Here is a 14,079-nt window from a genome sequence, read left to right on the forward strand (position 1 = left end):
TTCCGGCTTTTTTTCTTTTTGCTTATGTGGTGCTGAGGAATCGAACCCAGGGCCTCAGGCATGCAAGGCAAGCGCTCTACCACAGAGCCACCTTCGCATGCCTCTGTAAAAGGGTTCTTTAAAGAGAGAAATGATTGAAATGTTCATTGTGCACTTTCAGTGACCTATGTATAGCATCTCTTGGCTCTCATATTCTATGTCATGAGCCTTGTTTTCTCCATGAGCCTCCTGGGCATAGAGAAATTCAACTCCTGGCTGTGATAAGTAGAGGCATGTCTTAGCCCTGGACTCTGGCCTCCTTTGTGTTTGTGGGGTTGCAGGCATGGCCTGAAGTGGAGCAGTGGGCTGCACCCACCAGGAGGATTGAGGGTCCAGTGAGGGTGTGAGGGGCCAGAAGACAGAGTTTAATAGAGTCTGGAAAGCTTTGGAGGAGACATTCTTGGGTGGAGGCTGGCTTGGGGAGCTTAGGTTGGCTTTGCTCATGGTGTGTGCAGAAAACCATAAAGGCCCTGTTCTCCTGTCCTGGGGTGTAGGCAGGCCATGGGTTAAACAGGGAGGTGCAGAAAAGGTTATTTCAGTAGGTGGTTGATTGTACTGCAGTGGCCAAGAGTTGGCAAAGCAGAATAAGGGTGGCAGATTGGGAAACAGGGCATTGAGCACAGCTCTGAGGGTGGCAGCAGAATTACTGGGTTTGGGATCATCTGAGTTCTGCAGTAGCCAGCCACATTTGGAGGAACTGGAGTTTGAGTTTAGGTTTGCATATAAGAAGCCAGAATACTTAGTTCTAGCTCTCAGACTGAGGCAAGAAGTTCTCTAGTGTGAAGCCAGCCTGGACCACATCATAAGACTTTATCTCAACAACAAAACTAGATAGGCAGACAAAAGAACGTTAGTGGGACCACAGAGCTTTCTGCTAGGATTCGAGGAGTATGTGGGTTTGTCACAGAATGGTGACCAATTTTATTATCCTGTTTCGTCTGTTAGGAGAAAATCCAGGCCTTGGAGGTGGAGCTGCAGAATGTTGGCCAAAGCAAGATGCTGCTGGAGAAGGAGCTTCAGGAAGTGATTGCAATGACTAGCCAGGAGTTGGAAGAGTCTCGTGAGAAGGTTTTGGAGCTAGAAGATGAGGTAACACCTGTATATTGCCATGCAGTGCCCTATATTGCTCAACACTGCTGCTTGTGTCTGGTTGTCTTCTGATTATTGTTGGAGACATCTATCTATCATCTATTTATTATTTATTGCCAGTCTTGGGGCTTGAACTCAGGGCCTGGACACTGTCCCAAGTTTCTTTTGCTCAAGGCTAGCACTCTTCCACTTGAACCACAGCACAATTTCTGGCTTTTTCTGTTTATGTAATACTGAGGAACCAAACATAAGGCCTCATGCATGCTAGGCAAGCATTCTACCACTAAGCCACATTCCCAGCCCAAAAGAGACTATTTCTAGTGCACTAGTGAGGACAACAGTGAAAATCATTGATAGTTACATGGATGAATCTTAGGATAACCAGTGTGAATCTTGGGTTTCCCCCGTTAGAGAGGTTTAGTTGAAAATAAGAAAACACAACTTGAGCCTTTTAAGGAACACTCAGAGATAGCAGAGGCAGCTGTATCTCCAGACGATGCTAACTACATCTTGGCATAGTCATCAAGAGCTCTTGCCATTGACTGGCCTGTGTCTTGGCCCATCTCGACCCCTTTTCAGAGTCCTGGGAGACTGCCAGTCACTTTGGGTCAGCATACTTCTCCAGCCCTCTCTGTCCCGCCCTGAAATGTGTGTTGGTAATACTAGCCAAGCTCCATGCCACTATATTGTGTTGGTGCGGGCTGGGCTGGAAGCAGTTCTTGGACAGAAGCTCCTGTGGTCCCAGAAGAGCAGCCTGTACTCAGGTGCTTCCCCTTCCCACATCAAAAATCAAGGAGAACAGTTTGCGTTATGCTTTAGTATTCAAAAGGATTTAGTATTCTAAGCTTGCAGTTTTCAGGTAGTTTTATTGGAGATAAGAGTCTCACAGATTTTCCTGCCCGGGCTGGCTTTGAACCGTGATCCTCAGATCTCAGCCTCCTGAGTAGCTAGGATGACAGGCGTGAGCCACCAGTGCCCGCCTAGAACAGGTATCTTGACAGTTACTTTTGGTATGTTTCAGCTTCAAGAATCCAGAGGCTTCAGAAAGAAGATAAAGCGCCTAGAAGAGTCAAATAAGAAGCTGGCTCTTGAGTTAGAACATGAGAGAGGGAAGCTCACAGGCCTTGGACAATCCAATGCAGCTTTACGGGAGCACAACAGCATACTGGAGACGGCGTTAGCCAAGAGAGAGGCTGATCTGGTGCAACTGAATCTCCAGGTACCCAGACTTCCCAGAACAGAGGGAGAGTTGTGTGCCCCATGCATACTGTGTCTGACTATATCCAGTCACCTCAGGTACTCAAGAGAACACAACACTCCACTACAGAGAGGATGTAGGTGCTCCGAGGCTCCAGGAATGTATTTAATTCACAAACCAAGATCTTTCAGATGTAGGGTAGACCTGGGCTCTGCATGTAAAACCAGGTGTTCTGTCAGTTGTAGAGTCAGTATGTTGGCTTACTTATTTCATTCTGCATAATGGGTTCCTGAAGGAAAGAGGTGGACTATCCTCTTGTTTTAGCAATGACTTGTGCAGTAGTTGTTACCTGAAGTTCTCACATGGTTCACAACTTGGATTTGAACTCTGCCCAGAGTATTACTAGCAGACACTTTTCTTAGCTTCTTCGGTTCCACAGCCACCATGTGGACTGAGAAGAAGCTGCTAGCTAAGCTTAGAGAAGTCTGCAGAATGACAATCTAAGGGCCACATTGCATGTCAGCCTTAAAATGTCCAGTCACTAGAGACTTGAATAGCTTACACTTTTCCCTAGCTCCTACCACTTCCATTCTTACTATGTTGCCTTGCCTTGTGTTGTAATTTAGGATTTATGTATGTGTCTATGTTACTAAATGTGACCAAGTGAGCAGTCCTTTGAACTCATCTCACAGCAGATGGACTCCTCTCCCACTGTGACATGTATTGCCCTGCTGGGTTCCTGAGAGTGGACTTCCTAGAGGAGTTTTGGCTGTACGAGGCCATACACTGTATCATGGGCTCTAAGGAGTTTTCTTTCCATATCCTTTTGCAATGCATTCTAGGTACAGGCAGTTTTGCTGCGCAAAGAAGAGGAGGATCGCCAAATGAAGCAGCTTGTCCAGGCCTTACAAGCCTCATTAGAGAAAGAAAAGATGGAAGTAAACAGCCTCAAAGAGCAGGTATGTGACCACTTCTAGTCACCTTCAGATTCATAGGCCCTTCTGTCAGATCTTTCAGTGTCTACAAAGTTACATGCTCTTCACACACATAAGCAACTCTTCTCCCAAGACTCTTCTCTAGGGAGGAGAGTTATCATCATAGAGTTGTGAGGACAGAGGCTGCTGAAATTTTAAAAAATGACATTCAGCTAGTTGCTGGTGACTCGTGCCTGTAATCCTAGCGACTGTGGGTTGTAGTTCAAAGCCTGTCAGAGCAGGAAAGTCCATGAGACTCTTATCTCCAATTAACTACTAGAAAACTGGAAGTAGAGTTGTGGCTCAGTGATAGAGTACTACTAGCCTTTAGCAGGAAAGCTCAAGGACAGCACCCAGGCCCTGAGTTCAGGCCCCACAACAGCAAAAAAACCCACTTATCTATGCAGGCCTAGGAATGTGGATTGATCCATACGTGTATACATGTATTAGTCATTACTAGGAAAACATGTCCTTTGTAATGCCAGGTTCGAAAAGCACACTTACTGTTTGTGCTAAAAACAGACAAACGAACTGGAATGTGACTTAAATGGTAGAGCACTGGAACACAGAGCCTTGAGTTCAATCTCTAGTACTGCAAAATAGGGAAAGGTAGACAAGAATCTGGGTGTGGTGGTACAGGCCTGTTATCCAGTACCAAGGGTGCTGAGGCAGAAGGATCCTGAATTTGAGGCCAGCCTGGGCTACATTTCAAAGCACAGTCTCAAAAAAGTGTTTTCAGTATAAAGAGCCACAGTATGTAGCTACTGATCAATAAGGCAAGTCATTTAGCAGAAGCTTGTGCTAATCACTGTGCATTTTATCTCAGGCCCTGTTCTACAAAGTTTCTTTATTAGAATACGAACTTCCTGCTGAAACACCCCCAGTGCTTGGCACAGAACATGCACTCAGGGCCACTAGCTACGTGTGTGCTTGTGGGCATAGAAGTTGCTAGGAGAGGGTTAACTGTAATTGTCTGTGAAGAAATATGGAAAAGAACACCTCACTTTATCTCTAATCTCTAGATTACCTTACAAGTTACAATTACTTTTCCAAATTTTTCAACTTAAAAAATAAAGCTTCTTCTTGTGATCTAGATTTTTGCCACATCCATAAAAACATCTGTGTGATGATAGAATAGGAAATAATTCTTTTTTTTTTTTTTTTTGGTCATAGGCCTGAACTCTGGGCCTGGGCACTATCCTTCAGCTCTTAAGCTCAAGGCTAGCGCTCCACCACTTGAGCCACAGCGCCACTTGCAACTTTTTCTGAGTATGTGGTCCTGAGGAATCGAACTCAGGGCTGCATGCATACACGGCAAGCACTCTACCACTGAGCCACCTTCCCAGCCCAGGAAATATTCTTTATTTCTTGGGTGGTGTGTATGTGTGAGAGAGAGAGAGAGAGAGAGACAGACAGAGAGAGAGACATAGAGTGACAGAGAGAGTGTATGTGTGTGTTCATGTTCATGTTTCTGAGGCTTGACCTTAGTGCCTGGGTGCTATCACTGAGCTTCTTTTGCTTAAGGCCTAGGACTCTTACCACTTGAGCCATAGCTGTATTTCTGGCTTTTTTTTTTTTTTTTGGTAGTTTATTGTAATTAGAGAATTTAACAGACTTTGCTGCCTAAGCTGGCTTTGAAGCACAATCCTCAGATCTCAGCCTCCTGAGTAGCTAGGGTTACAGGTATGAGCCACTAGTGCCTGGCAAAATTGTGTGTGTGTGTAGTTTTTGGGGTTTTTTTGCCAGTCTTGGGGCTTGGATTCTTTTTTTTTTTTTTGTCAGTCGTGAGCTTGAACTCTGGGCCTGGGTGCTGTCCCTCAGCTCTTCAGCTCAAGGCGAGCGCTCTACCACTTGAGCTACAGTGCCACTTCCGTTTTTCTGATGGTTTATTGGAGATAGGAGTCTCACGGTCTCTCCTGCCCAGGCTGGCTTTGAACTGCGATCCTCAGATCTCAGCCTCCTGAGTAGCTAGGATTACAGGCGTGAGCCACCAGCGCCTGGCTTGGATTCTTTTTTTGTGTGTGTGAATGTATGTGTGTGTGGTCTGGTAGTGGGGCCTGAACTCTGGGCCTGGGCGCTGTACCTCAGCTCTTCAGCTCAAGGCTAGCTCTCTACCACTTGAGCCACAGCACCACTTCCGGCTTTTTTTCTTTTTGCTTATGTGGTACTAAGGGATCGAACCCAGGGCCTCATGCATTCAAGGCAAGCGCTCTACTACTAAGCCAACTTCCCAGCTTGGGGCTTGGATTCTGAGCCAAGGTGCTGTCCCTGGGTTCCTTTTGCTAAAGACTAGCAGTCTACCACTTGAGCCACAGCGCCACTTTCCGCTTTTTTGGTGATTAACTGGAGATAAGACTCATGGGCTGGGCACCAGTAGCTCACTCCTGTAATCCTCGCTACTCAGGAGGCTGAGATCTGAGGATCACGGTTCAAAGCCAGCCCAGGCAGGACAGTCCATGAGACTCTTATTTCAAATAAAAACCACTAGAAAACCAGAAGTGGCACTATGGCTCAAGTAGTTGAGTGCTCGCCTTGAGCTGAAGAGCTCAGGGACAGTACCCAGGCCCAAAGTTCAAGCCCCACGACAAAAAAAAAAAAAAGACTCATGGGAAGGCGGCTCAGTGGTAGAGTGCTTGCCTTGCATGCATGAGGCCCTGGGTTTGATTCCTCAGTACCACATAAGCAGAAAAAGACAGAAGTGGTGCTATTGACCAAGTGGTAGAGCGCTAGCCTTTGAGCTGAAGAGCTGAGGGACAGCACCCAGGCCCATAGTTCAAGCCTCATGACTGGCCAAAAAAAAAAAAAAAAAACATGGACTTTGACTAGGGATGGTTTCGAACCGTGATTTTCAAATCTCCGGCTCTGAGAAGTTAAGATTACAGGAAGAGCCACTGGCACTCCACAAAATTAATACTCTTTAATAAGAATATTTTGGGGGCTGGGAAGGTGGCTCAGTGGTAGAGCGCTTGCCTTAAATGCATGAGGCCCTGGGTTCGATCCCTTAGTACCACATAAGCAAAAAGAAAAAAGCTACAAGTGGCGCTGTGGCTCAAGTGGTAGAGCGCTAGCCTTGAGCTGAAGAGCTGAGGGACAGCACACAGGCCCAGCATTCACTCCCCACGACCATACCCTCCCCCCCCTAAAAAAAAAAAGTATTTTGGTATGAGCAATGATTGACTTGTTCATGGCCTACAACAACTAGATCTTGCTTTGAGACTTGTTGCTGATAACAGTTCTGTGCTGATACAGGTAACCTTCTTCCTGCCCAGCCCCTAAGTCTGTGGTTTGCTCTGAGCTTAGTTATCACTTAAATCACTTCTTTTCTTTTCTTTTCTTTCTTTTTTTTTTTTGGTCTGTTGTGGGCTTGAACTCTGGGCCTAGGTGTTGTCCCTCAGCTCTTCAGCTCAAGGAGAGCGCTCTACCACTTGAGCCACAGTGCCACTTCTGACTTTTTCTGCTTTTGTGGTGCTGAGGATTGAACCTAGGGCCTCATGCTGCAAGGCAAGCACTCTACCACCGAGCCATCTTCCCAGCTCTTGAATTTTATTCTTGTCTTACAAAAAGGTATAAGTAGGAAATTTATAACTAAAATGAAGACTTTGATTTCTTTTTTCTGAGAATAGTTGTGAGTGATGCTTAATTTGTTTTCTCTCAGCGTATTTAAGCTTCTTATCTGAAATAATGATGAAGATTAAATGAAGTGCTCATCACTTTCAATCTCTAATGAACCCACTAAACTGTTAATAAGAGTTGAAAGGTTTTTTGTTTTTTTTTTTTATTTCCCTTTTTTTTTTTTTTTGTTATTTTTGGGTGGGTCTCAGGGCTTGAAGTCAGGGCCTGGGCACTGTCACTGGGCCTCTTTGTGCTCAATGCTAGTGTCTACCACTTGAGCCACAGTGCTACTTCCAGCTATTTCTGAGTAGTTTATTGGACCACTGGGTACTGGGTATCATAGCAAGCATCTTGATCTTTATTAGAAACTTGAAAAGAAGAAAAAAATAGAAGAGCAGATAGGACCTTCATGGGTTAGGAAAGCCCTTCACTCTGGTCCTTGGTGTGTTCACATTCGCTTTTTCCCTTCCTCCTAGGTGGCCGCTGCCAGGATGGAAGCTGGACACAACCGCCGCCACTTTAAGGCGGCCACGTTGGAACTGAGTGAGGTGAAGAAGGAGCTGCAGGCCAAGGAGCATCTGGTGCAGACGCTTCAGGCTGAGGCTGATGCGCTCCAGTGAGTACCTGGGGAATATCTGAAGAGCTGATCACAGCGACCTCAGTGGTAGAATGCCATACAGCATTTCTTGGTACAAGAAGAGCTATTTGGACCCTCCTTCTATCTTTAATTCTCATTTAACAGGATGGAGGGCTATCATTTACTAAGTTACTAAGTACTTTTGAGACAAATTAAAGAATTATCCAATTCTACTTCTGGAAGCCTAAGATTATCCCTTGCCCTAACCCTCTCCTTCACTTGTTCATCCTTTCTGGAACAGAAAGGGCCACTATATGAGCCCTCATCCCAGGCTGTATTCTGGTTCATTGTAGCTCCCCACTAGTGTAGCATTGAGTCAGACCACATGGAGGTTGGCAAGTCTGGGACTGAACACAACAGCAGTCTTATTTAGTATGCTTCTCACTGTATGCACCACCTCCGTCTGAATTGTGCAGGGAAAGCAAATCTCCCGTAAGAGTTCATAGGCTTGGCTGAGGTGGATTATTGTCCACAGCCTGTGGTGAATAATCTCTCTTCCCAGGACAGTCACGTTCCACACATTGAGTCTTCAGAGTAGGGAGAGCACATTGGGAGGATGCTGTCATTTTATTTTTTACATGCAGGATTCGGGAAGGGAAACATTTACAAGAAATAACACAGTTCCAGACAGAACTGGCAGAGACCCGGACCCGGCTCCAGCTCCTACAGCAGCAGCTGGACGTACAACTGAGTCAGCAACCTGTGGGAAGCCAAGAGGTGATAGCTAAGCTGCCAACTGAAGCTGTCTGCTCAGAAAGAAACTTACTATAAAAAGATTAGCATAAATAATGTGGTCATTTTCCAGTGTGTCACTTTAAGCTGGACTATAATCCTAGTTACTCAGGAGTCTGGCACCGAAGAATCGTAGCTTGAAGCCAGCCCAGACAAAAAAGTATGAAACTCTTGTTTCTGATTAGCAAAATAAAGCAAGGCTGGAGGCATGGCTCAAGTGGTACAGCACTAGCCAAGAGCTACCAGACTGAGCTAGCATAAAGCTTGAGGTAGTTCAAGCCCTGGTACAAGCAAAAAATAAATAAATAAAATGTCACTTTAAAATTGTCTTGGTCACTGGGTACCCCTGGCTCATACCAATAAATCCTAGCTATTCAGGAAGCTGAGATCTGAGTCATAGTTCAAAGCCATCCTGGGCAGGAAAGTTGGTGAGACTCTTACTTCCAATTAACTGCCAAAAACCCAGAATTGGAACTGTGGCTCAAGTGGTAAAGCACTACCCTTGAGCGAAAAAGCTCAAGGACAGCATCAAGCTTGAGGACTGGCACTCCCCACCCTACCCCCCCCCCCCAAAAAAAATGTCTTGGTCATGAATCCCCTTTTTCACTTTAGATGGAAAATCTCAAATGGGAGTTGGATCAGAAAGATAGAGAAATTCAGTCTTTGAAGCAGCAGCTGGACTTGACAGAGCAGCAGGGCAAGAAGGAACTGGAGGGAACACAACAGTCCTTGCAGGTGCGGTTCCTGTCCCTGGGCAGAGGTGGTACCATTCCTGTCCCCAGGATCTGGGTGGAGGTAGTGATAAGTCCTGTCCCTGGGATCTCAGCAACATTCTGCAAGTTAGTGATCAGATACGAGTTCCTGGTTCCTGTGCTGAGTATCTTATAGCCAGGCTGTGTGTGACTTGCATTACAAGAGTTCTTATCAAATTGGATGCCCTGTTTCTGAAGACATTGTTCCCATTTTAGAAGGAGTCTACCTCTGCACGGTCACACAGCCAGATAGATTCCGGTGGACCTGAATCTGATGTTCAAATCCATCCCTGTGCTAACTTGTGTCAAGTGTGTCAGGAACATGACATTTTTAAACAATATATATGGGGGTGGGGGAGACAGAATTTTGATCAACTTTCATGGAGAATCAGTGTGCACTCATTACTACTCATGGGAAGTATCAGAAACACAGCTTGCTAAGATTCTTTACTTGTAAACAAATGATTTGAACCAGTTAAACTAGAACTGGTTTGTATTGTTTCATAGGAACGCTTATTCTTGTAGCTGACATAAGAATTTAAACAGATCCTTAGACTTGATTGTGCAGTATGATCATGTACATAATGCTGTTTCCTATGCAAAGGCAAGGAACTTGAGTAAAAATGATGAGGTATGATTCCTATTGGACTCTTTACAAAGTGTATGAACGGGTGAGGAAATTGTCCTAAATGAAAATGGCTCAGTAGCTGTCCTAGGAAAATCAGTCTTAGAACCAACATACAAACTTAAGATCTTAGAATTGTGCTTAAGAGCTTTTAAGCTTCTACATCTGAATTTACTTTCCTTAGAATATCAAATCTGAGTTGGAGATGGCTCAAGAAGATCTGTTGATTACTCAGAAGGATAAATTTATGCTTCAAGCCAAAGTATCTGAACTGAAGAACAGTATGAAGACTCTACTTCAGCAGAACCAGCAGCTCAAGTTGGATCTCCGTCGAAGCACAGCCAAGGTGGTATTCAGCCAGGCCCCTTCTAGTTAAGCTGATACCTCCCATGTGTGGATTTGTTTGGGCAAGAGGCTGATAGGGTGTCTAATCATTCACACATAAAGTAGATACAGTCAACTCTGAATAACTACTGTATGAAAGTAAATAACTATAGAGGATTCTGCTTTGACAGTAGACCGAATCATTTTATTTGGTGCCTATTCTAATGGAATGGTTTACTCTTTTTTCATGAATCCAAATACCATTTTGCTGTAATATATTTTTTTGTATTATACTTTGTTGTTGTTGTTGGTTGTGGGGCCTGAACTTTGGGCCTGGGCACTGTCCCTCAGCTCTTCAGCTCAAGGTTAGCACTCTACCACTTGAGCCACAGCGCTACTCCTGTTTTTTTCTGCTTATGTGGTGCTGAGAAATCGAACCCAGGGCCTCATGCATATGAGGCAAGCACTCTACCACTGAGCTACCTTCCCAGCCCTTGTATTATACTTTTAAATGAAAGAATAGGTAGACAGCTGTAGTGTAGGCTTTGGTGGGACCCCAAACTTTATGCTTGAGTGTTGAGATACCAGATTTTTTTTTTTTTTTTTTTTTGCCGGTCATGGGGACTGAACTCTGGGTCTGGGCGCTGTCCCTCAGCTCTTCAGCTCAAGGCTAGTGCTCTACCACTGGAGCCACAGCGCCACTTCTGGCTTTTTCTGTTTATGTGGTGCTGAGGAAACGAACCCAGGGCCTCATGCTTGCAAGGCATGCATTCTACTGCTGAGGTACCTTCCCAGTCCTTCCAGCAGATTTTTTTGCACACAGTCTACAATAAATAGATGCGCGCTCTTTCAGATTCTCAGAGTTATCTAGCATAATTTGCTATTGGTGGAAAAGCTTTTAGGTTCTAGAAAGCTCAATAAGTTGTATAACCTACTTGATTTCTTAGGGAAACTCAGAGGTAAGGCTGTGGGTCTCCCATAGGAGAGCTCTAGTTTGGGATCTAGCTGTGTTCTCCCAAAGGGCCATACATAAATTGCCGTTACACATTAGGAACAAAGCTGTTGAACAGCCTAATTTGTCTGGTGATAACCAGGCTGTATTGATAGAAAAAGCCTCTTAGGGGGCCTTGTTTGTGGGGAAGCTTACGATATAATGATTTTGTAAACAGAGGAAGGAGCCAAAAGGTGAGGCCAACTCCTCCAGCCCTGCAACACCCATCAAGATCCCTGACTGCCCTGTGCCCGCCTCTCTGTTGGAGGAGCTGCTACGACCTCCGCCTGCCGTGAGCAAGGAGCCTCTCAAGAACCTGAATAGCTGTTTGCAGCAGCTCAAGTATGATCTGTACTCTGTGCATTTTATTTAGCCTTTGAGATGTCATGTAATTTAGTGCCAGCAGGACCCAAATAGACTTCTGCTTGTTGGGGCTTCTCAAAGGCAGAGCCTCTAAGTCCATGTTGTAATGTGGAAGTGGCTTTATGAACTACTCTGGTGAACCAGATATTTTGTATCTGTCAGCCATGGACTGAGTCTCCTAGCTTAGGATACAAGAGGCCAGTGTCATGGGGCATGCAAGATAACGTTTCCATGGGCAGATGATAGCTCCCACATATGAGTTGGTCAACATGGACTCTTGGGTGTATTGTCTTTCATCTTTAACATGGTCCTGGTAGAAGTATCTCTCAAGCAGAAGCTGAGCCAGATGGTCTCCTGGGTTCTGCCAAAAATGAAGACAAATGCTTCGAACCCTTGTATTCTGTGAGGATGGCTGGTTTTGCTACCTGGTTACATATTTGTTAGTCTCTGAAAGCACCATACATGCCAATGAGCCAGTGCATCAACTCCAGTTTGTTAGTGGCAGCTATTGATGGTTGGTCTGCCTGGGCCTCATGTGACCAGATCTTCCTTTCCCTTGTCTCATGTCCTCAGGCAGGAGATGGACAGTCTACAACGCCAGATGGAGGAACACACCATCACTGTGCACGAGTCTCTGTCCTCATGGGCTCAGGTGGAAGCTGCCTCGGGAGAGCATGCCCACCCCAAGGGAGACACAGAGCCACATGGTCAAAGTAGGGCTCCCAGAGGAGGGCTGGATCAGTGACCATCTTCTTTGTTGCCACCAAATGTGGGCATCTGTGTAAAGGAATGTTCTTTTGTCAATATTATTTATTTGACATTTTTCTAAGATGACATATAAATTTTGCTTTTGCCTTTAACAAGGAGTAAAATAACAGAAGGATAGCCAAGGATGAGTCATTTGAAATCACAACTAGCTTTTCCCATGAAATGACCAAATCTTAAAAAACAGTCTTCAATGAAGTGCTTGATGGGTTATTTGCAGAAGGAGGCCTCTTATGAGTAATGGTAGGTGATGCCATCAGCCAGGTCCTAGTTGGAACTTTGCACAACAGGGTGTGTGGTCAGCAGTGCCTGGGCAGGCTAGGATGATGTTTCTCACCCTCAGTAAGAGTTTTACTTTGCTGCAGTATCACTTTCACCTTTGGCTTTTCATTCACTTCTTAATAGCCATCCCACCATAAGCTGTGTACATAAATACCGGACGTCTTTTAAAAGCCTATGCCTATATTATTTAAGGAAGGATCTAATTGTCTTTATTGACTGCATTTTGAAAATTTGCTGTTGGGAATTGTTATGTACAGGCTTTAGGGATGTCATAAAGTTATATTTTAGGAAATATTACTTACCTTCTAAAACCAAATATTCTTGCACAGAAAAGGTTTCTTGTTTTTGTTTTTCTTGACAGTCTTCTGTCAATGTCTTTGAAATTTATAGCACTGACCTGTTAGGCTACTAGTCCTGTGTGGTCACTAGCCACTTAGCTGTCACCAGGTAAGCCTAAGTCAGACCCTTGATTGGGCTCAGTGGCCACCAGGAGACACAGGACACCAGTGTCCCCACAAACTGAACTGACATTTGAGGAGTGCAGGGACCCGAAGGAGAGTGGAAGGGGCTTTAAACTCATCTACAGGTAGTAGGCTGTACCTCCATGCTCCATGAGATGGTTGGTGTTTACTCAAGCCTGTGTATGAGTATTAGCATTCAGGAGAGACCCCTGGGCCCTTGGAAGATGCCAGTGTTACCTGAAGTCATAGTTAGTGTCTGGAAGAAGGTCGTGTTGATCCCATAAGACACAGGAGGTTTAGAGACAGATGCTTTGTCCAGCACCTACTTCATGAGATTTTCCTGGGATTTGCTACAGATGTGTGCTGACAGAGAATTGAAGTCTTTAAGTTCCCCCCTAGTTTGGTAAGACGATCTAAAGTAAAACTTGTTATGAGTTAGAAGGAAAGAGGGAGGTCTAGGTGCAAGCAGATCTGATATGAAAGTGAATTTCTAAGTGTTATTGATCAGCCTTGTTGGTAGAATACCTGTGGCTTCTTTGTTGAGAAAACAGTATGGAATTTTAAGTTGTTTATGTTCTCTTGTAATATATAGTGTTAGGAGGTTAACTGATTGATGCAGTGAAGAGATTGAAAGATGTTTGGTGTTTTGAAAATATCCCCTAGCAAGTATCAGAACTTTTAAAATATGTATAGAATTTATACAGGGCTAATCTTGAAATAATACTTGAAAACTTCATTTTAAATATACCCTATCTTAAATTGGAAATTGTATTTTGTGCCCATACTGGGGCTTGAACTCAGGGCCTGGGCACTGTCATTTAGCTTTTTGCTCAAAGCTGGTGCTAAATTTCTGGAAATGGTTTTAACTGCATTGTTCTTGTCCTAATAGGAAAGAAAGATGGTAGTTTACATTCTTATTTATTTTGGTTGAATTATCTTGTTTTAAGAAATAATGCCTGGGCTTGTTCTGTGGCAGGATTTTTCTCCCTCCTGCTCAGGACTTTGGGTGGGGCTTACTATTTTTCTCTTGTCTTAGGAGAAACTCATTCTTGCTTAATTTACCAAGTAAAAGTCCTTCTCCTGTCCTCATCCCTTTCTTCTTTTGTCCTTATCGCTTTCTTTTGCTCTGCTGTACTGAGTATGGGTATGTGTACTCTCAGAAATGGCAACTCCTCTAGGCCTTGCCATCATTTTGTGTGAGTCTCTTTGCCAGGGCCACATTGGTCCCACGAAGG

At 44.6% G+C, this 14,079-nt stretch overlaps 1 protein-coding gene across 3 annotated transcripts in view; it reads left to right on the top strand.

Annotated features, from left to right (window-relative positions):
* Positions 1-13,692, top strand: part of Golga3 (golgin A3) — a 44,580-nt gene extending 30,888 nt beyond the window's left edge. For all 3 annotated transcript variants that reach the window (XM_013023161.1, XM_013023160.1, XM_013023162.1), the window contains 9 exons: positions 985-1,128; positions 2,150-2,347; positions 3,169-3,285; positions 7,389-7,528; positions 8,134-8,266; positions 8,894-9,016; positions 9,843-10,004; positions 11,152-11,315; positions 11,910-13,692. In XM_013023161.1, the coding sequence (XP_012878615.1) occupies positions 985-1,128; positions 2,150-2,347; positions 3,169-3,285; positions 7,389-7,528; positions 8,134-8,266; positions 8,894-9,016; positions 9,843-10,004; positions 11,152-11,315; positions 11,910-12,081 (1,353 nt within the window). In that variant the 3' untranslated portion in view covers positions 12,082-13,692. The remainder of the gene's footprint in view (positions 1-984; positions 1,129-2,149; positions 2,348-3,168; positions 3,286-7,388; positions 7,529-8,133; positions 8,267-8,893; positions 9,017-9,842; positions 10,005-11,151; positions 11,316-11,909) is intronic.
* Positions 13,693-14,079: the final 387 nt, after the last annotated feature.

The sequence above is a fragment of the Dipodomys ordii genome, unplaced genomic scaffold, assembly GCF_000151885.1.
Source record: "Dipodomys ordii isolate 6190 unplaced genomic scaffold, Dord_2.0 Scaffold66, whole genome shotgun sequence".
Lineage (NCBI taxonomy): Eukaryota > Metazoa > Chordata > Mammalia > Rodentia > Heteromyidae > Dipodomys > Dipodomys ordii.